We start from the raw sequence: 21901 nt of genomic DNA on the forward strand, positions 1-21901 counted from the left end.
GGGGGGAGAGGAAGACCGGGGGCGGAGGACGGCTCCGCGCCACCAGGTGATGGCTGAAGGCCTCGGGTGGACACCAACCTGCATCTGGGCTGGTGGGACCACCACCGAACCCAGCCACCGGGCACCGACCCACCATGCCCGCTCTCCCGCCGTGGCCGCGCGCCGTCCCCACCGCACGCCAACCCAAGCCAACGCCGCCCCGGCCCCGGCCCCGCCACGTTGGCATCAAGAAAACCAGATGAAAAACCTTTATTTTCTTGTAATTATTTTTCAGAGCGAGCCCGAGCAGGTGCGGGTCGGGGTGAGACGGTTGCCCGCCGCGTGCCCACACCACCCCCGGCGCTGCCAGCTCATTCCAGCCCCCGGCGCGTTGGTTCTCAGCGCTCTGGGGACGCCGAGGCAGCGGCACCCGACCACGAGCTCTCCCAGAATGACAGCGCCGGGCACCGCTCCCAGCACCGGGATGTGCCAGGGGATGGGGGGAGCCCGGCGTGTGCCGGGGGGGTCCCAGGGGAGCAGCCCCCCGCTCTGCCGGGCCGGCTCCTGCTCACGTCTGCCAGGCGCCCGGCTCCGCCAGCTTCATCTTCCTCAGGCCATCCCGCACCAGCAGGAACTCAGGACGAGGGTCTGGATCCGGCCCCGCTGCCGCTTCCCGCTCGTGCTGCGGCAGGTGGGGCCGGGAGGGGTGGTGTGGGTCCCAGCTTGGGTCCCCTCAGCTGTCCCCATGACCTGGCCATCTCCTGACCTGGGTGTCCCATCAATGCCAGCTCCATCAGCCATCCCCATGCCCTCTGGCCGTCTCCTGACCTGGGTGTCCCACCAACCCAGGATCCATCGGCTGTCCCCATGGCCTGGCCATCTCCTGTCCTGAGTGTCCCATTAACCCAGGCTCCATCAGCAGTCGGAGTCGCCTGGTTGCCCTTGGCCATCCCTTGACCTGTCCCTCCAACATAGCCTCCCTCAGCCATCCACAAAATCCAGCCTCCCCTGGCCGTTCCTCAACCCAACTGTCCCAACAGCCTGGACATCACCCAACTGTCCCCATGACCTGGCGCCTCCCAACTGTCCCCATGATGTGGCCTCCCTCAGCCACTCTCAAATCTGTGGGGCAATGAGGAACGGATGGGGCTGAAAGGGGGTTGGGTGGATGGATGGGAGGATGAATGGGTGGATGGATGGATGGATGGATGGACACATACATGGATGGATGGGAGGATGGAGGGAGGAATGGAGGATGGATGGATGGATGGATGGATGGATGGATGGATGGATGGACAGATGGATAGATGGACACATGCATGGACGGATGGGAGGATGGAGGGAGGGATGGAGGATGGATGGGTGGATGGACGGATGGACGGATGGATGGATGGACACATGCATAGATGGATGGGAGGATGGAGGGAAGGATGGAGGATGGATGGGTGGGTGGGTGGATGGATGGATGGATGGATGGATGGATGGATGGATGGATGGATGGGGAATGGTGAGGTGAAGGTGTGAGGGTGGGGCTGGATGTAGGGAGGAGGGCTGGGACAGACGGACGGGGGACAGAGGGACGGCACAAACCTCTTCAAGCCTCTGGTGGCGTTTCCTCAGCTGCTGCTCCAGGTCGGAGGGGGGTCCCCGCAGCTCCTCCCTCAGCTGCCTCAGCCGCCGGCTCTCCAGCACCCGCGGGAGCTCGGCTCTGTGCCGGGGCAGGATACCCCTGCGGGGACGGACAGACGGACATCAACGTGGCCACCCCCACCTGGCCGCCTGGCCGGGGACTGTCCCATCCATGACCCAGGTCCCATCCTCGGTCACCTGCTGTGGCTGAAGAGCAGTTCCCGGTGCAGCTCCCGGTGGGCCCGGGACTCCCGCATGGGGTTTGGCACCTTCCTGGGCTGGATGAGGCCCTCGTGGACATCAGTGGCCACATCCAAGGAGAGGACATCACTCCTGTCACCCTCTGGAGGGGTAGCGGGCATCAGCAGGGGATGAGGTCACCATAGAATGGGGTCACCAGGGGCATGGGGTCACCAGGGGCATGGCGTCTCCATGAGATGGGGTCAGCATGAGATGGGGTCACCATGGGATGGGGTCACCAGGGGGCGGGCTCACCACGGGGCATGGGGTCACCAGGGACATGGGGTCACCATGAGATGGGGTCACTGGGGGCATGGGGTCATCAGTGGGAGAGGGTCACTGGGGATGGGATCATTGGGGTATGGGGCCACCACGAGTGATGGGACAACCCAGGACAGGGTGACCAGGGGATGGGGTGATGCTGCCCAGCTCCCTTGCCCGGAGCCACATGCCAGCGCTGGGTGACACCCTAGACACCAGCCCCCAAGCCTGGGGGTCTTGGTGTGTTACAGCCCGGGGTCCCCACAAGCTGTCCTGCAGCACATGGCACCCTCCAGGATCCCGGTGTCCAGGTGTCCCTGTCCCTTGTCCCCAGGCCACCCTATAGTCCCCATGTCCAACCATCACCCCTGGGGGTCCCCATCGTCCCTTGGGGTCCTCATTATCCCTGGGGTCTCCACCAGCCATTGGGTGCCCATCACCCCTGGGGTGTCCTGCATCCCTCAGGGTCCCTGTCACCTCTGGGGTCCCCATGACCCTTTGGGTGCCCATCACCCCTTGAGGTACACATCACCCCTGGTGTCCCCATCACTTCTCAGGTCTCCACCACTCCTTGTGTCCCCATCACTCCTGGGGTGTCCATCATCCCTCAGGGTCCCTGTCACCTCTGGGATCCCCACCAGCCATTGGGTACCCATCACCCTGGGGTATCCAGCACTCCTTGAGGTCTCTATCACCCTTGGGGTCCCCATCACCTTCCAGGTCCCCACCATCCCTCGGGTACCCATCACACCTGGGGTGTCCATCACCCCTTGAGGTCCCTGTCACCCCTGGGATGCCCACCACTCATTGGGTGCCCATCACTCCTTGAGGTGCCCATCACCCCTCAGGTCCCCATCACCCATTGGGTACCCATCATCCCTAGGGTGTCGTCCATCACCCTTTGAGGTACCCATCACCCCTCGGGTCCCCATCATCCCTGAGGTCCCCATCACCCCTGTGGCACCCCCATAACTGCCGGGGTCCTCGTCACCCCTCAGGCTCCCCATTACTCCTTGGTGTCACCGTCACCACCGGGGTCCCGACCTCCCACAGGGTCCCCGTTCCCCCGGGTCCCACAGCCCCAGCCCCGCGCCCCGGCAGCACCCACCTGGCACCTCGCTGCTCCTCAGGGCTTTGTCGTCACCCTGGCAAGGGCAAAGAGCGGGGTCAGAGAGGGACACCCAGTGCGTCCCCGGGTCCGGGGGGGTCCCTGGGCTGGGGACAGGGTAGGGGACACCGCCAGGTCCCTGCCTGTCACCCCCATGACCCCAGCACAGGAGGGGGCACAGCCCTGGGTTCTGTGGGTGTCCTCTGTCCTTCCATAGCTGTCACCCCCCAGTGTCGTGTGTGTCCGTCCCCACCCCGGGAGCTCGGGGCGGGCTGTGGTGGGTGGGTGCAAGGGAGGGGGAGAAGAACGGGCATTTTCACATTAACTCTGAAACCTAAGGATTGGGAGGGGTCCTCGGGCTGAATGCCGGGGGTGCTGTGGGGACAGCCAGATCTTTATCCTGGGGATACTTCTTGGGGTGGCCCCTGTTGTCCCCTCCCACCTCCAGATGGGGGTCCCAGCCCAGAGCTGAAGGGGGGGTCCCTGTCGCCGGGGGGGGTCCCTGTCCCCGGGGCAGCCCAGCCAGCTGCCACCACTCACCCCTTTGCTCTGCGACAGCCCCATGTCCCCGATGCCAGCAGTCCTTGTCCCCGTGCCCTGGGGGGCCGGGGACGCAGGGACACGGCCGGGCGCCAGCTCCCCCGAGCCCGGCCAATGGCCCCGTGCGCTCCACCGGTGACGGTGACGGTGACGGTGATGGCGGCCTCGCTCCTGTCAGCAAAAGCCATTAAGCCCTGGGATTAGCCCTGCGGGGCCAAGGGGACGGTGACACGTGTCCTGCGCAGGGCTGGGGACACTGCCTCGCTGCCACTGCCGGGGCACTGGGGGCACTGGGGGCACTGGGATCTGCTGGGGCCACTGGGAGCTGCTGGGGGCACTGGAATCTGCTGAGGGCACCAGTCCCACGGGGGGTACTGGTGTCACTGGGTCTACTGGAGGCACTGGGATCTGCTGGGGGCACCAGTCCCGCTGGGGGCACTGGTGTCACTGGGTCTACTGGAGGCACTGGGATCTGCTGGGGGCACTGGGATTTGCTGGGGTCACCAGTCCTGCTGGGGGCACTGGTGTCACTGGGCGCACTGGGATCTGCTGGGGGCACTGGGATCTGCTGGGGCCACCAGTCCCACTGGGGGCACTGTTGTCACTGGGTCTACTGGGGGCACTGCGATCTGCTGGGGGCACTGGTCTCACTGGGGGTTGTTGGGGGGACTGGGGGTTACTGGAGAAACTGGGTTGGGGACTGGGTGGACTGAGGTTTGGGTGGGATGCTGGGTGTTACTGGGTGCACTGGGGGTCGTTTGGGAGACAGGGCTTGTAGGGAGGACTGGGATGGGGACTGGGTAGCACACAGAGTTATGAGGGGACTGGGGCCTACTGGTGGGACTGAGATACCGGGAGCACTGGGGGTTATTGAGGGACGCTGGTTTACTGGGGGCACTGGTGGTTACTGGAGGATCTGGGATGGGGACTGGGTGCTCCAGGAGAGGTGGGGAGTTATGGGGAGACTGGGAATTACTGGGGAACCTGGGGGTCACTGCGGACCAGGATGGGGACTGGTTGCACTGGGGGGTTACTGGGAGCACTGAGGGTTACTGGGGGACTGGGATGGGGACTGGGTGCACAGGGGTGAGCTCTCTGAGCGCACCGGTAGTTCCCGGGCGCACTGGGGGTTAGTGGGGCCCGGGTGCACTGGGGCTGATGGGGCGAGTACTGGGCGATAGTGGTGCTGCCCCCACCCCGCCGCCTATAGGCGCTCGATTGAGACCGCCTGTTCCCGCAGGCCAGCTCGATTTCCCCGCCTGGCGGTTCGGCCGTCGGCTGCCCGCGCCTGGCGCCATCGGCACGCGACTGGCCGCGCCTGCGGGAGCTGCTGTCGCGTTGGCCGCGGGGGGGGGGAGGGAGGAAGGGGTCCCCGCGCATGCGCAGCGCCCCTGGGCCGGGGAGCGCCGCGGGGGGGGCCCCGCCGCCGCCGCCGCCGCCATGACCAACGGTGAGGAGCGGGGACCCCCGGCCGGCGGGGGGGTCCCTTCGGGAGCGAGCCGGGAGGGCTTGGTGCCCATTGAGGGGGGGGCGGGCTGGGAGGCCTGGGTCTTCGGGGTCTGGGTGTCCCCTTGGGGGGGGGGACTGGGATGTCGGGGTCCCCCTTGGGGGGGGGGGAAGCTGGGGGGTCTGGGTGTCCCCTTGGGGGGGGGGCTCAGGGGGAGGGGTCCCCTCGGGGAGGGGGCGAGCTGGGAAGTCTGGGTGCTGGGGGGAGCTGAAGGTGGGGGGTCTGGGTCTCCCCTTGGGGGGGGGAGCGGGAATGTCGGGGTCCCCGTTGGATGGGGGGAGCTGGGGGGTCTGGGTGTCCCCTTGGGGGGGGACTGGGATGTCGGGGTGCCCCTTGGGTGGGGGGAGCTGGGGGGTCTGGATGTCTCCTTGGGGTGGGGAGGGGCTCAGGGGCCGGGGTCCCCTCGGGAGGGGCGAGCTGGGAAGTCTGGGTGCTGGGGGGGGGGGCTGAAGGTGGGGGGCCGGGGGTCCCTGCAGGGTGGGAGCTGGGAGGGCCCAGTTTCTACTGGGGGGGGAACTGGGAGGCCGGGGTGCCCCGAGGTGGGGGAGCTGGGAGGTCGGGGTGCGGGGGCTGGGTGCCTGGGGCAGGAGAACTGGGAGGCCGGAGTCGCCCATGGTGGGGGAACTGGAAGGCTGGGGTCCCCCTGGGGTGGGGGAGCCGGGAGGCTGGGGTAGAACTGGGAGGCTGAGGTACCTGGGGTGGGGGAACTGGGATGCTGGGTCCCTTCTGGGGTGCAGAAACTGGAAGGCTTGGGTGCCCAGGGTGGGGGAGCCGGGAGGCTGAGTCCCCCCCAGTGTGGGGGAACTGGAGGGTCGGGTTCCCCCTGGGGTGGGGGAGCTGGGAGGCTGCAGTCCCCCGAGATGGGGGAGCTGGGAGGCTGGGATGGCGGAGCTGGGATGCTGGGTGGCCCGAGTGTGGGGGAACTGGAAGTTTGGGGTCCCCCCTGGGGTGGGGGAACTGGAAGGTTGGGGTCCCCCGAGATGGGGGAGCTGGGATGCTGTGTGCCCTGAGTGTGGGGGAACTGGAAGTTTGGGGTCCCCCCTGGGGTGGGGGAACTGGAAGGTTAGGGTCCCCTGAGATGGGGGAGCTGGGAGTCTGGGTCCCCCCTAGTGTGGGGGAACTGGAGGGTCGGGGTCCCCCTGGGGTGGGGGAGCTGGGAGGCTGGGGTGGGGGAGCTGGGATGCTGTGTGCCCCGAGTGTGGGGGAACTGGGAGGCCGGGATCCCCGGAGCTGGGGGAGCTGGGTTCCTGGGGTGGGGGAGCTGGGAGACTGGGGTCCCCTGAGATGGGGGAGCTGGGAGGCTGGGTGCCCCCGGGGGTGGGTGCCGGGGGTGCGGGTGGCTGAGGCTCCCCGCAGTGTACTCGCTGGACGGGCTGCTGGTGTTCGGGCTGCTGCTGGTCTGCACCTGCGCCTACCTGCGGAAGGTGCCGCGCCTGAAGGCCTGGCTGCTCTGCGAGAAGCGCGGCGTCTGGGGCGTCTTCTACAAGGGTGAGACGGGGGGGGCCGGGATGGGGACGCAGGGGGACCGGGACGGGGCCATGGGGGGGTTTCCCCCAGCCCAGGGCTCACTGCTGCCCTGCCCGGACCCCGCAGCCGCCGTCATCGGCACCCGCCTGCACGCGGCCGTCGCCGTCTCCTGCGTCCTCATGGCTTTCTACGTCCTGGCGGTGAAGTGACCCCGCGGGGACACGCCGGGAGTGGTGACGGCCACCCCGGGGGAGCCGCCGGGGCCCGGCACCCTGCTGGCACCCGCCTCGGCCCCTCGATGGGGCTGGGGGGGCCGCCCCTGAGCTGCCGGGAGTTTGGGGCGAGGGGTGCCAGCCCCCCCCATTGAGAGGGGAGACCCAGCCGTGCCCCGCCAGCGCCTGCTCCTGCTGCTGAACACTGTGTCCTGCTGGGACTGCGGCCCCCAGGGACTGGGGGCAACTGGGCAGGGCCCCCCTCACCAGCACGGCCCCTCCCCCATCCCGGGAGCGCCCGGGCCCCTCGGTGGGGGCTGCTGCGGGGTTTGTAACCCCCCCGGGGTTGCCAATGTTGGACTGTGGCGTGTAAATAAAGCAGGGGTTCCACTGCGGGCAGCGATGGCTCCCTCGCATGGCGGGAGGGGGGGGGGCTGCGTGGGGCGGGAGGGACACACGCATGGGGGGCTGGGCACGCTCACAGCCCGCGGGGGGGGGGGGGGCAGTGTGCGGGACGAGGCGGTGCACCCACGCAGCACGAACACGCGGGAGGGGGCAAGGGGAGGGATGCCCCGCGCTCACGCGTGTGCTTTGGGGAGGGGGGAAAGAGGTGTAGACGTGGAGGCGCGGGGCCGGTCCTCCCGCCACCAGGGGGCGCGCTGGGGCTGGGCGGGGCCCCGCACCGCCCCTTCCCGTCGTGCCCCGCGCGGGAGCCGTATAAAATGGCGGCGCGGGGAGGCGGGCGCGGGGAGCGGCGCGGCGTGGGTGTGAGGGGAGCGGGTGGCGGGCGGGGGGATGCGTGAGTGTGTGCGTGAGGGTGCGGGTGAGCGCCAGCCCTCCCCCTACACGTTGATCTTATTCGATCGGCCTGGCCGCGCCGGGCCGAGGTGAGAAGAGCGGCGCCGCGAAGCCCGCGGGCGGTGTGCGGCGGCCGGCGGCGGGGGGGATGAGTCGATCAGATAGGCGAGGCCGCGGCCGCTGAGCGCCCTGCGATTCTGACCCGCCGCCGGGCCCCGCCGCGCGTGGGGCCTCCCCCGCGCCCCGCGTGGGAGCCGTGCGCCGGGCCCCGCCGTGCTCAGGGGCCGGGCACCAGGCCCCGCCGGCTCCCTGCGGGGGGGGGGGGGGGGGAGCGGTCTGCGCGGGGCCCGGCAGCGTGCAAGGGCTGCACAAGGCCCTGCCAGCCCCACGGCGTGCGAGGGCTGCGTACAGGGCCCTGCGAGCCCCAGGCAGCGCGTGAGAGCTGTGCACGAGGCCTTGCCAGCCTCGTGCGATGCACGTGAGCTTTGCACAAGGCTGTGCACACCCAACTTGTGCAAGGGCTGCGCACAAGGCCCTGTGAGCCCCGTGCGAGGGCTGTGTGCAAGGCCCTGCCAGCCTCGTGCAATACACATGAGCTTTGCACGAGGCTGTGCAAGCCCCATGGCGTGCAAGGGCCTTGCACGAGGCCGTGTGGTGTGCAAGGGCCATGCACGAGGCCGTGCCGCGTGGGTGAGCTTCGCACGAGGGCCCCGCGCAGGAGCTGCGGCCGCCTGCAAGCGTCCGACGGGGCCGTGTGAGCCCCGTGCAAGGTGTGCGGCGGCCTGCCCAGGCCTGGCAGGAGGCTGTCGGCACCCTGTGACCCCCTGGGACGCCCACGGGTGACACCCACTTGGGGCCGTGGTGACAGCTCGGGGTGGCCGGGGGACAGCCAGGGTGATGACGCAGCTGGGGGCGGGGGGGACACCTCCCTGTGCCACCCCGTCCCTGGCTGTGTCCCCACGCCGCTGTGGGGACAGGCATGTCCCCACCCCGCAGCCACGTCCCTTGTCCCCACAGTACGTGCTGGCATCCCTGTGCCACCACAGATGGAGCTGTGTCACCAGTGTCACCGGTGTCCCCCAGCCCCACAGCAGAGACCTGCATCCCTGTGCCACCACGGGCAGAGTCGTGACCCCCGTGTCCCCATGTCCGCCATGTCCATCCCCATGTCCTGTGTGTCCCCCTGTGTCCATCCCCATGTCCCCTGTGTCCCCCACGTCTCCCGTGTCCATCCCCATGTCCTGTGTGTCCATCCCTGTGTGCCCATGTCCATCCCTGTGTCCCCCGTGTGCATCCCCACGTCCTGTGTCCCCCATGTCCTGTGTGTCCCCCCATGTCCCCGTGTCCATCCCTGTGTCCCCTACGTCCCTTGTGTCCATCCCCATGTCCTGTGTGTACCCCTTGTCCCCTGTGTCCCCATGTCCATCCCTGTATCCTGTGTTCCCCATGTCCCCATGTCCATCCCTGTCCCCCGTGTCCTGTGTCACCCCCATGTCCCCGGTGTCTGTCCCCACGTCCCCCCTGTCCCCCCCGGCGGCCCGGGATGGGGGGCTCAGGGCTGGCACCGCGCCAAGGGGGGGGGGACAAGGGACACGGGGGGACACACCCACGCGCGCGCTCCCCCGTGGGCGCGGGGGCAGCGCGTGGGCGTGGCCTGGGGGCGGCCCCGGAGCTCGGGGGGAGCCTTTGACCGCCCCTCGGCACCGGGCAGCGGGGGGGGGGGGAGGGGGGACCGATGCCGTTCCCGGCGGATCGTGCCCGGTGTTATTCCCGGGGGGGGGGGGGGGGGTTGATGCCCGGTTCCGTTCCCGGGGGCGATGCCCATTGTCGATATCGTTCCACGGGGTGACGCCCATTACTGGTACCGTTCTCGAATGGGGGTTGGGGGCGGGGTCAGGTGGCGGCAGGTGCGCGCGCGGGGCCGGGCCATTGTCAGGGGGCGGGGCCGCGAGACCGGTACCCGCACGGGGCCGAACGTTGCCACTGCGCCATGGCCGGTATCGGTAACGGGGCTCGCCGGTTCCTCCTGGCTCTCTGCCTGGTGATCGCCGTCCCATCGGCCCGCACCGGGGAGCGGCTGCACGTCTGCAAGGAGGTACCGGAACCGGGGAAAGGGGCGGCGGGGGGGGGAACCGGTAACCGGTAACCGGTACGACCGGTACCGCGCCCTATGGATCCCCGTAGCACGGGGGTGGGGTGCGTGTCCGGGGATGGTCGTTACAGGATGGGGAGGACCGGGATGGTGAGGGGGGGTTCCCGTGGCACCGGGGATGGGGCTGGTCCCTACCCCCCCCGGTGGTCCCTATAGCAGGGGGAACTGACCGGTGGCCTGGGGGGCCGGGGGGGGGGGGGGGGGGGGGGGGGCTCCACCGGTCAGTCCCCAGGAGCTACCAGTCTTACGGGGGGGGGGGTCCATAGGCTCCATCACCTACAGGGAATGTATGGACTGGGCTGTGCTGCTTGTAGAGGGGAGTGGGGGGGGGCTACTTGGGGTCCCCAGACCAGTCCCAGTGTCCCAATCAGCTGCCGACCCCAGCGAGATGTTGGGATGTCCCCAAACCCCCCCCCCCCCCCCCCCCCCAGCGTGCAAGGTGGTGACAGCGTGGGGGACGCACACACGTGTCCCCCTCGGCCATGTGCCCTTCCCAGCCCGTGGCCCAGTGACCCACTGGGGACAAAGTGGGAAAACTGGGGGGGCTTGGTGACAGCGAGTCCCCCCACCAGCTTCCACATTTCCCTCTCCCGGGGGGGTCCTTGCCCGCTGCCCCCCCCAGGCTCTCCCCGACCTGCGGCCGCTTTTCATCTGGGCCAGTAATTTTTTTTTTGGTGCCGTGATCCAGTTTTTTTTTCGTGTGTGTGTGCGTGTTCCCGGAGCTGGAAACAATAGAGTGTGGCTGGCGCCCGGCCCCGCGGGGGATCGCTCCCACCCCGGCTGTGTCCCCTCTCCCCGTCCCTGTCCCCCCCGCTGGGGACAGTCCCTCTCCCTCCCCTGGCCAGAGCAGGGTAGCGGTGGCAGCCTGGGGTCCCCACTCCGGCTGCGGAGCCGTCCCAGGGCTGAATTAGGTCAATTTATTTCGATATTTTAACAAATTTGCAGCCTTTACGAAGGGAAACGATTAATAGTGCTCATTACAGCCGCTCAGCTCCGTGCCAGGGGCAGGAAAGTTTGGGAAGAGGGAAAACCCCACCTTCTTCCCAAGGGAATCCCTCGGGAGCAAGAGTGATGTTGGGAGCTTGGGGCTGCAGGGAGTTTGGGTGACCCCGGCGGTGCCCCCGTCCCTGCCAAGGCAGTGGGCATCCTCCTTGGTGTCCCCATCCCATGACCGGGGGGGGGGGCTCGGTGCCGCCTGCCCCTCTCCGTCCCCCCCTTTTCCCCGCCATCGTCACCGTTTCCAGCTGACGGCAAACATCAAAGCGTTGTTTTCTCGCCAACCCGCCACGCTCCGGCGTCTGCCGGGAGCACGAAGCCGCGACGCCCGGCTCTGAACCCCCAGAGATGCCGCAGCGGGGTGGGGGGGCTGCGGCATCGCTCCCTCACCCCCCCCCCCCCAGTACCCCACCGCGCCGGCACCCAGCCCCAGCCTTCGTCCTGCCCGGGAGATCAACCGCACCGGCTGGGCTTCGCCTGCTTGCCGGCCTTGAGCCAGGCCTGGCTTGGCGGCAGCCGGCGGCGCGGGGGGGTCACGGTGCCCCGCGCTGCTCCCCGCTCCGGCACGCGGCCGGCGGCACTGCCGAGGGGTGCCCGCGGCCGGGTGGGTGTCCCGGCAGGACGGTGAGGCCGGGTCGCGTCGAGGAGGCTGTTCAACGAGCGCCGCGTGCCGCCGCGCTGGGCCACGCCAAGGCAGACGGTGCCGTGCCGGGGTCTCGTCCGCTCGCCGGCACGCGGGGGGACGCCGGGGGCTCAGTCCCCCATGTCAGGGCTGGGTGCCTGCGGTACCCTGGGCTCTCTCGTCCCGTGGGGTGGTCAGGGAGGTCCCGGGCACGGGAGCGTGGCCTGGGTGACCCCGCAGCCACGCCTGGGGTTTGGCACCCTGGGGGGGACGACATCCCAGGGGCGCTCATGCTGCCTGAAGCCCCGCTTTTGGCATCCCACCAGCCTGAGCATCCCTCCGGCCCCCAGCATCCCCTTGGCCCTCAGCATCCTCCTGGTCCAAGCATCCCCCCCACCCAGAGCACCCCCTCACCCAGAGCACCCCCTCACCCTGAGCACCCCCTCACCCTGAGCACCCCCTGCCCAGAGCACCTTCCTACCCAGAGCACCCCCTCACCCTGAGCACCCCCTGCCCAGAGCACCCTCCTACCCAGAGCACCCCCTCACCCTGAGCACCTCCTGCCCAGAGCACCCCCCCACCCTGAGCACCCTCCTGCCCAGAGCACCCCCCCCACCCTGAGCACCCCCCCACCCTGAGCATCCTCCTGCCCAGAGCAGCCCCCCCACCCTGAGCACCCCCCCCACCCTGAGCATCCTCTCCCGCTGTACAGGGTGGTCCTGGGCCAGGGCCGAGCCAGGGGACCGGGGGCCGCGGGACATCGCAACAGCTTAAAACAAAAATATCTACGCAAGGGGTGGCCAGGCACAGGGGGGTGGGGGGCAGCCCCTCGGGGGGGGCAGAGCCGTGGGGGTCCCAGGGCCGCAGCTCTGCCCGTGTGTTTTCTCTTGCAGTCTGAGTACCACTATGAGTACACAGCGTGCGACAGCATGGGCTCGCGGTGGAGAGTGGCCGTGCCGCACACGCCGGGACTCTGCACCGGCCTGCCGGACCCTGTCAAGGGCACCGAGTGCTGTAAGACTGGGGGACGGGGGGCGGGTTGGGGGGTCCCGGGGTGCAGGAAGGGCGGGGGTGGGAAATGAGGGCGAGGCGGGGGAGAGGAGCGGCGAGCCGAAGCGCGGCTCCTCATCGGCTCCGTCGCAGCGCGATGCCTTCAAAGGCGGCGACGGGCCCCGTCTGCGCGGCAGCGAGACGCGTTCGTTAGCGCTGTCAGCTCGTCACCGGGAAGGCTGCGATGCGCCGAGGGGGGACGGGAGCCCCCCGAGCCTTGGGGGTGCTGTGGCTGTGCAATGCGCTTCGGCACGGGGCCGCATCCTGCCTGGTGCTCACTGCTGGGTAAAGAGCTGGCGGGGAGGCAGGGAAATGCCGCGGAGTTGCCAAAAATCATAAATTGGGGGGGGGTTGCCTTGTTGCCACGGGGCCGTGCAGGGATGCTCGGAACGGGGCATCCCAGAGCCGGCCGGGCAAAAGAAGAGCTGAGGGTGGCGAGGCCGAAGCAGCGCTGGGGGGAGCAGGGGGCCGCCGCGCTGACCCCCCCCCCGTTGCACGTGGGCAGCTTTCTCCTGCAAGGCGGGTGAGTTCCTGGACATGAAGGCGCAGGCGTGCAAGCCCTGCGCGGAGGGCAGCTACTCGCTGGGCACCGGCGTCCGCTTCGACGAGTGGGACGAGGTGCCCCACGGCTTCGCCAACGTCGCCACCAACCTGGAGGTCGACGACGGCTTCGGCGACGCGGTGGAGAACTGCACGGCGTGAGTTGGCGTGCGGGCGCGGCTCTTTCCCCGTTAGCGGCGGGGATGGGAGCCTGGGTGCTCTGGGATGGGTGCACAGAGGGGTGCAGGGGGCAGGATGGGTGCTGCTACACCCCCATGCATAAAGAGCCCCCCGTTTCCCCGACACTCCGTCCCCAACGCTCCCTCCATTCCCCATCACCGGAGGCGATGGTGGCTGGGAGCCGCGGGGGACACCCCGGCAGCAGCATCCCCCCCCCCCAGCAGCAGGACCCCAACCCCATCGGCCACCCGCACCAACCCTCCATGGAGAGGGGGCACCCATGGGACTCCCCACGCCTTCGCACCACCAGCCAGCGCCTCGATTTTCCCCCGCAGCCCTTTGCTCGGCGCCGGCAGCCGCCCAGCCCTCCCTCCGGTTGCAGCGGCAGCCGCCGCGCTGCCCCGCGTCGCCGCATTTATGCAACTTGCAGATGTAACCTACTTCCAGCAGCGCTTTAATTATTCAGCCGCCGTCCCCGGTGCGGCTCCGGCGCGGCAGGATCCCCCCTCTCTTCCTCCCCACAGCCCACCCACCCCTCACCGGGGATATGCTGTGGGGGGAAAGGTCCCCCCAGGGGTATGGGTCTGGCCGCCGCGCAGTGCCGCGTCCCCTGGGCTGTCCCCAGCGCCCAGCTCTGCGTTCTCAGTCCCTGGGGTTCCCCGTGCTGTTCCCAAGCCCCCTGTGTTCAACCAATGCCTCCATCGCCCACCCGGGGACTGTCGCTGCTGTCCCCGCCGTCCCCATCCCGGCTGCCGCGGGGGTTCGGGCCGGTGACGGAGCCCACAGTCTGTGCCACCGCACCAGGTCGACGTGGGTGCCGCTGGGCGACTACGTGGCCTCCAACACGGACGAGTGCACGGCCACGCTGATGTACGCCGTCAACCTCGAGCAGTCGGGCACCGTCTCCTTCGAGTACATCTACCCCGACAGCAGCATCGTCTTCGAGTTCTTTGTAGGTGCCAGGGGCTGGAGGGTGGGGGTCCCTGGGGACATTGGGGGGGGTCCCTGGGGACACTGGGGAGGTCCCCGTCCTGACGCCGGCTCCGCAGGTGCAGAACGACCAGTGCCAGCAGACGGTGCAGGAGTCGCGCTGGATGCGGACGACGGAGAAGAGCTGGGAGTTTCACAGCGTGAGTTGGGGGGGGGCAGGAGGTGACACGGGGGAGGTCCCTCAGTGCAGCCCCCGGGGTCCCTTGTGTGTCCCCCCCCAGAGAGAGGATGCTCCATGAGGACGGGGAGAGGGCAGCGGGTGGTGGCAGACAGGGATTAGTGCCCCAACCACCCCCCACCCATGGGTGCCAGCCCCCTCCCCAGCAGTGGGACCACCCGGCCCCGCTCCTGCCGGCCCCCCCAGCACCCCCCCAACCCCTTTTCCAGGTGGAGCTGAGCAGCGGCAACAACGTGCTGTACTGGAGGACCACGGCGTTCTCCATCTGGTCCAAGGTCCCCAAGCCGGTGCTGGTGAGGAACATCGGCATCACGGGTAGGTGGGTGCAGCTTGGGTGGGGGGTCCCACCACCATCCCCCCCCCCCAGCTTCCTCACCCTCAGCACCCTCCCGCTCCCAGGGGTGGCTTACACCTCCGAGTGCTTCCCCTGCAAACCCGGCACCTTCGCCCCCGCCGCCGGCTCCTCCGCCTGCCAGCTCTGCCCCGCCGACACCTCCTCCAGCAAAGGGGCCACCGCCTGCCAGCCCTGCGAGCCCGCCACCTACGCCGGTGAGGTGCCACCCGCGTCCCCTCGCCGCGGCCCCTCGCCCGGAACTGCCAGCCGGGTCCCCTCTGCCCTGCGGGGATGCCCCTGGGGAGGGGAAGGGTGATTTGAAGGGCAGGGAGGGCCTGCTGGCCCTTGGAGGGGGGACACGGGCTGGTGGGATGGTGGCAGGGCATCCTGTGGGGACAGTGGCAGGGTCCCCTCGCCACGCTGACTCAGCCGCCGTCTCCTCGGTGGCCGCCAGAACCCGGCTCAGCGTCCTGCAAGCCGCGGCCGCCCTGCACCGACGAGGATTATTTCTACACCCACACCGCCTGCGACGCCAACGGGGAGGTACGGCCCGGGGGGCTCAGGGGGGCTGGCACCCCCTGTCCCCGCGTCCCCCCGGCTCAGCCCCCCCGCTGCTCCCACCCACGCAGACCCAGCTGATGTTCAAGTGGGCAGAGCCGAAGATCTGCAGCGAGGAGCTCCCGCGGGCGGCCAAGCTGCCCCCGTCCGGGGTGAAAACCAAGTGCCCCCCCTGCAACCCCGGCTTCGCCAAAGGCAACGGCAGCGCCTGCCAGCCCTGTCCCTACGGCTCCTACTCCAACGGCTCCGGTAAGCACGTCCCCGCCTCGTCCCCGAGAGGTGACTGGGGCACCCCAGCTGCCCCGGGGGCAGGTGGGTGCTACCCCAGTGCGGGGCTGTCCCCTCCTGTCCCCAGGCTGCCTCCCCTGCCCGCCGGGCACCGAGCCGGCGCTGGGCTTGGAGTACAAGTGGTGGAACGTGTTGCCCCCCAACATGGAGACCACCGTCCTCAGCGGCATCAACTTCGAGTACAAGGGGATGGCAGGTAGCGCCGGCACGCGGTCCCCTCGCCGTCCCCTCCCCGGGGGCAGCTGGGGACCCGCTGAGCCGTCCCCGTGTCCGTGCAGGCTGGGAGGTGGCCGGGGACTACATCTACACAGCGGCGGGAGCCTCCGATAACGACTTCATGATCCTCACCTTGGTGGTCCCCGGCTTCAGGTGAGGTGGGGACCAGCGCCGGGGTGTCCCCAGGGAGGTGGGGGGGACACACATCACCATGGGGCAGAGCCCGGCAGCGTCCCCATGCCATCCCCACTCTGTCCCCAGCCCTCCGAGCCCGGTGCTGGAGGACGCGGAGAGCAAGGAGGTGGCCAGGATCACCTTCATCTTCGAGACGGTCTGCAGCGTCAGCTGCGAGCTCTACTTCATGGTGGTGAGTGGGGGGGACCTGGGGGGGGGGGAGTTCGAGGGATTTGAGGGGGTCCCACCATTACCCCATCCCTGCAGGGCATCAACTCCCGCACCAACACGCCGGTGGAGACGTGGACGGGCCCCAAGGGGAAGCAGTCCTACACCTACGTGGTGGAGAAAAATGCCACCATGAGCTTCACCTGGGCGTTCCAGCGCACCCCCTACCACGAGGCGGTGAGGGCCGGGGGTGCCCCCCCACCCTGGGGGGGCTGTGGGCTCCGGGGCCGCGGGCGGGCGACAGTGACGGGTGCTCTTGGTGCCAGGGCCGGCGATACACCAGCGACGTGGCCAAGCTCTACTCCATCAACGTCACCAACGTGGTGGGGGGGGGTGGCATCCTTCTGCCGGCGCTGCGCCCCCGAGCCGGCGGGGGTCTGCGCCCCGTGCCCCCCCGGGAACGCCGTGGACCGCAGCTCAGGCGCCTGCAGGCCCTGCCCCCCCGGCACCTACCTGCGGGCTCACCCCTCCGACGGGACCCCCGCCTGCCACCCCTGTGGCCCTGGCACCCGCAGCAACCAGGTGACCGTCTCCGCGTGTCCCCCAGGGTGGGGGTCTGTGGGGTGGAGGGGTGATGTCCCCACGGGCGATGCCAGTCCCCCCAGGCGTCCCAAGTGGGTGATGCTGCGGGGCCCCGAGTGGGGACACCAGCCCCCTGCCCCCCAGGGTGTCCCAGGAGGGTGGCACCAGCCAGGTCCAGGAGGGTGGCACCAGCCCCGCAGCCATCTCTGATGGGGTGACCCCAGCCCCCCGCCCCTCGGTCCTGGGTGGGTGACACTGTCTGGGTCGGTGATGCCAATCCCCAGCTGTCCCCAGGGAGGTGACACCAGCCCCGCGGCCATCCTGGGTGGGTGACAGTGTCTAACCCCTCATGGGTGACGCCAGCCCCCCAGCCGTCCCTGGTGGGTGACGCTGTGCATGTGGGTGATGCCAGCCCCTCAGCTGTCCCCAAGGAGCTGACACCAAGACCCTCTGGCCATCCTGGGTGGGTGACAGGGTGGGTGACAGTATCTAACCCTGGATGGGTGACACCAGCCCCCCAGCCATCCCTGGTGGGTGACACTGTGCAGGTGGGTGATGCTGTCCCCAAGGAGCTGACACCAAGGCCCCCTGGCCATCCTGGGTGGGTGACAGGGTGGGTGACACCACCTTGACCGCCCATGGGTGACACTGCCAACCCTGGCTGCCCCAGACGGGCGATGCCAGCCCCCCGCCATCCCCAAGGGGCTGACCCCGCCGTCCCTGACTGCCACCTCCCGCCCCGCAGCTCCGCTCCCTCTGCTACAACAACTGCAGCTTCTACCTGCCGCTGCCGGGCCGCATCCTGCACTACGACTTCTCGGCGCTGGCCGCCGGCACCGCCTTCACCAGCGGCCCCAGCTTCACCGCCAAGGGCCTCAAGTACTTCCACCACTTCAACATCAGCCTCTGCGGCAACCAGGTGAGCACCCGCCGCGCGGCAGCACCCACCGCGCCGGCAGCACCCGCCACGCGGCAGCACCCACCACACTGCCTGCTGGCACGGGGACAGCTGCCTTCCCCGCGCCCTGGGAACGGGCAGGGCTGGGTGCAGGTGGCGAGGGACACGCGTGTGTGCAGACACGTGTGTACGCAGCCGTACGCAGCGCAAACGCACGCACGCGAGTGGTCACGCAACCGCAGTCACGCGAGCGTGCGAATGCGCGTGCGTAGTCGTGCAAGTGCACGCAGGCGGTGGTGCAGACACGGGTGTGCACGCAGTCACCCGTGCACAGCCATGAAACACACATGGACGTGTGCACACCGTCGTGCAAACACTCGTGCATGCGAACACTTGTGCACACTTGCCATCTTGCAGACGCATGCACATAGCCACCACACACGTGCCGTCATGCGAACACACACGTGTACAGCTGTGCAAACGCAGGAGTGCACGCAGTCATCCACGCACATGCGCAGAGTCGTGCAGGCACACACGCAGTCACGCAAACACGCGTGCAGCTACACAGACACACTCACACTTGCACACTCATGTGAACACGCATGCACACCTGCAGGCATGCAAACACGTGCACATGGTCATGCACACACAGGCTGTCATGCGAGTGCGTGCATGCAGTTGTGCAGACACAGGTGTGTGCAGATGTATGTAGTGCAAATGCACACGTGTGTGTGGTCACACACAGGCAGTCATGCATGTGTGCAATTACACATGTGTAGTGGTGCAAGTGCATGCACGCAGTGCTGCAGACACAGGTGCATGCATGCACAGCCATGAAACACACATGAACACGTGCACACAGTCATGCAAACACACATGTGCACTCATACAAACACCCATGCACACTTGCAGTTATGCAGACACATGCACATAGCCACGCACACACGTGCCGTCATGCGAACACACATGTGTACAGTTGTGCAAACGCAGGTATGCACGCAGTCATCTGCGCTCATAGTTGTGCAAGCACACACACAAACACGCATGCAGCTACACAGACACACGCATGCACACTCATGCAAGCACACGTGCAGTCGCATGCTCCTGCAAACACGCATGCACACCTGCAGGCGTGCAAACACGTGCACATGGTCATGCACACGCAGGCTGTCACGCAAGCGCATGCATGCAGTTGTGCAGACACGGGTGCACGTGCAGACATGTGCACGTGTGCAAGCACACGCACGGTCGTGCAAGCACACATGTGACTACACGCAGTCTCACAAGCGCTCACGCCCACGTGCACACTCGTGCAGACGTGCAAGCCCGCCCGCACACCTGCAGCCCCGCGAGCACACGGGCGCAGGGTCACGCGTACACGCGAGCGCGCGCCGTCGCCCGCCGCCACGCACGCTCACCCGTGTGCCCACGCGTGTGCCAGGGCAGGAAGATGGCCTCCTGCGCCGACAACGTGACGGACGCGCGGCTGCCGGCGGGCAAAGGGGCCCCTGCCCGCGTCGTGACGTCCTACGTCTGCCAGTCCATCCTGGTGCCCCCCGACGTCACCGGCTCCAGGACGGCCGTGTCCTCGCAGCCCGTCAGCCTGGCCGACCGCCTCGTGGGTGAGCTGGCGCTTCGGGGGGTGGGCACCCCCCTTCTCCCCCCACCCCCGGGGTTTGACCTCGCTTCTCGCCGTCCCCTCCCGTGGGACCCCCCCCGGTGCCGCTGGGACCCCCCCGGTGCCACTGGGACACCCCGCTCTCGCCGCAGGCGTCATCGCTGGCTCCACGCTGGACGGCATCACCTCCCCGCCTGAGCACTTTCCCCCTGGGCACCCCGAGCTCCCCGACATCGTCTTCTTCTATAGGTGAGGAGGAGGTGGGCCGGGGGGGAGACAGGGAACCTGCTGTCCCCCTGCTGTCCCCCCGCTGAGCCCCCGGGTCCCCCTCGGCAGGTCCAACGACGTGACGCAGCCGTGCCGCAACGGCCGGGTCACCACCATCCGCCTGCGCTGCGACCCGCTGCGCCCGGGCACCGGCACCCTGACCATGCCCAGGTAGGTGGGGGCACCGAGGGGGGGGGGCACCCTCACACCCCCCCCACCATGGTGGGACCCCCGTTTCCTGCTGCCCTGTCCCTGCGCTGGGCGTGGGGACCCTGAGGTGCATCCGTCGGGTGCTCTGTGGGGACCCCGCCGTCCCCGTGCTGGGGGTGACACCGCTGGCTGAGCCCCCCCCTTCTCTTTTTCTTCCCCCCCCCCAAAGCAAATGCCCCGAGGGCACCTGCGACGGCTGCACCTTCCACTTTCTGTGGGTGACGGGCGAGGGCTGTCCCCGCTGCTCCGCCAGCCACTACCGCCCCATCGTCGGCGCCTGCCTCGGCGGCATCCAGGTACCGCCATGACACCGGGCGACGCCGCGCGGGTGGGCTTTGGGGTGCCTGTGTGTGTCCCCGCCCCTACTGACCCCCCCGTACCCCCCCCCCCAGAGAACCACCTACGTCTGGCGGGAGCCCCGGCTGTGCCGCGGCGGGCAGAGCTTGCCGCCGCAGCGGGTGAGGGCCTGCCGGAGCGTGGATTTTTGGCTGAAGGTGGGGATCTCGGCCGGCACCTGCGCCGCTGTCCTGCTCGCCGCGCTCGCCGCCTACTTCTGGAAGAAGAACCAAAAGTGAGTGGTGCCGGCGGGGGTTCTGGGGGGGGACGGTGGTCGCCGTGACGGGGCGGGGGGGTCGATGCCGCCGCTCTCTGTCCCCAGGCTGGAATATAAATACTCCAAGCTGGTGATGAACGCGGCGGCCAAGGAGAGCGAGCTGCCGGTGCCCGATAGCTGCGCCATCATGGAGGATGAGGACGCCGAGGACGACCTGCTCTTCACCACCAAAAAATCGCTTTTTTGTAAAATCAAGTCGCTCACGTCCAAGGTGAGGAGTTGGCGGGGGGGTGCATAGGGCTGGGGGAGCCGCGGCTGCTCCGTGCCTCAGTTTCCCCACCCCGAGGGGGACGGGGGCTCGGCGCCGTTGACGCTGGGCTTGCTGCAGAGGACGCCGGACGGCTTCGACTCTGTCCCGCTGAAGACGTCGTGCGGCAGCGCCGGCGTGGAGCTGTGACAGGGCAGGGGGGGGCTGCCTGCGCCCACCCCCCACCCCCCAACGTGGCCTTAGGGACCCGCTTCGGACCGGAGCTTCGTTACGGCTTTTGTACGTGCTCCCCCCGCGTCCCCCCCTCAGCCAAGCGCCGACAAATGCCAAATACAGGTGTGGGGTTTGTACGACAGCTCCGTGTGTGACCCCCGCGCCCCCCCGGACCCCCCGCTGGGCACCGGGACCCCGGCACAGGGCGGGGGGCAGGCGGGTGTGAGCGTGGGTGCGCCGAAGTGTGTGTGGGGGGTGTGTGAAATGTGTGTGCAGGCGCAGCACACGCATGTGCACGTGGGTGCAGGGTGGGGGTGCACACGTGGTGATGCGTGTGCGCAGGCGTGCGTGTGCGTGCGTGGGGGGGGGTCGTGGGGTGGGGGTGGGGGTGCGCACACGCATGTGCGGGCTCCGGCCGGGGCACGGCTGCGTCCTGCGCTGCAGCGCAGCTCGGGCCGGTGCCTGGTGGACTGTGGCCGTGCGGTGCCGTGCCACGCTGGGCCATGCCACGCCATGCCAGGCTACGCCGTGCCGTGCCACGCTGGGCCAGACCATGCTCTGCTGTGCCATGCCAGGCCACGCTGGGCCATGCCGTGCTGTGCTGTGCCATGCCACCCTGGGTTAGACCACACCATGCCATGCCGTGCCAGGCTACACTGTGCTGTGCCATGCTCTGCTGGGCCAGACCACGTTGGGCCATGCCGTGCCAGGTTATGCCGTGCCGTGCCATGCTGTGCCGTGCCAGGCGAGCTGTGCCATGGCCCCACAAGCCAGACCGCCCAATTTGGGCGATTCTGCCCCAAGGTGGGTGCCCGGTGCTGGGAGCTCCCGACGCAGCGTTTCACCATGGCACGCGGGGTCAGCGCGTCCGCCGCAGCGTGGGGCACCCCGGGGGTCCCCCGCGGCCTGGCCCCCAAAGCCCGTCGTTCCCGCAGATCCCAGGGTCCCCCCGGAACGGGGGGGGGGGTGGGGGCCGGTGCCAGCCCCCACCAGCCCCCCGGGCCCCCCCGGCCATTTTTACGGGGTTCTCCCCATTTTCTAGGCGCAATAAAGATGGATTTTGTGACCCCTGCCTGGCTGCCCCATCTCAGGGGGACGGGGATGG

General features: G+C 69.0%; 3 protein-coding genes across 3 annotated transcripts; 2 read left to right on the plus strand and 1 right to left on the minus strand.

Annotated features, from left to right (window-relative positions):
• Positions 1 to 547: 547 nt before the first annotated feature.
• LOC142364116 (protein FAM107B-like) lies at positions 548 to 3781 on the minus strand. The gene is made up of 5 exons (XM_075442854.1): positions 3758 to 3781; positions 3218 to 3254; positions 1807 to 1951; positions 1570 to 1708; positions 548 to 661 (listed from the first exon to the last, which is right to left on the minus strand). Exons 1-5 carry the CDS (start codon positions 3779 to 3781, stop codon positions 548 to 550), a joined length of 459 nt encoding a protein of 152 aa, XP_075298969.1.
• Positions 3782 to 5124: 1343 nt separating this feature from the next.
• TMEM167B (transmembrane protein 167B) lies at positions 5125 to 7342 on the plus strand. Its single transcript, XM_075443128.1, has 3 exons — positions 5125 to 5207; positions 6621 to 6752; positions 6858 to 7342. The coding sequence occupies exons 1-3, from the start codon at positions 5198 to 5200 to the stop codon at positions 6938 to 6940; spliced, it is 225 nt and encodes a 74-aa protein (XP_075299243.1). The 5' UTR covers positions 5125 to 5197; the 3' UTR covers positions 6941 to 7342.
• A 2324-nt stretch (positions 7343 to 9666) lies between these two features.
• ELAPOR1 (endosome-lysosome associated apoptosis and autophagy regulator 1) lies at positions 9667 to 21104 on the plus strand. Its single transcript, XM_075443127.1, is given in 23 exon segments — positions 9667 to 9836; positions 12405 to 12525; positions 13067 to 13259; positions 14086 to 14233; positions 14331 to 14411; positions 14659 to 14764; positions 14849 to 14998; positions 15238 to 15326; positions 15413 to 15590; positions 15697 to 15825; positions 15908 to 15998; positions 16107 to 16212; positions 16287 to 16424; positions 16514 to 16573; positions 16575 to 16769; positions 17515 to 17688; positions 19109 to 19289; positions 19438 to 19534; positions 19622 to 19723; positions 19932 to 20058; positions 20155 to 20333; positions 20421 to 20586; positions 20704 to 21104. Coding segments are annotated over 23 exon segments (2985 nt in total). The 5' UTR covers positions 9667 to 9731; the 3' UTR covers positions 20773 to 21104.
• The last annotated feature ends 797 nt before the right edge of the window (positions 21105 to 21901 follow it).

Source organism: Opisthocomus hoazin, chromosome 25 (genome assembly GCF_030867145.1).
Source record: "Opisthocomus hoazin isolate bOpiHoa1 chromosome 25, bOpiHoa1.hap1, whole genome shotgun sequence".
Classification (NCBI taxonomy): Eukaryota; Metazoa; Chordata; class Aves; order Opisthocomiformes; family Opisthocomidae; genus Opisthocomus; species Opisthocomus hoazin.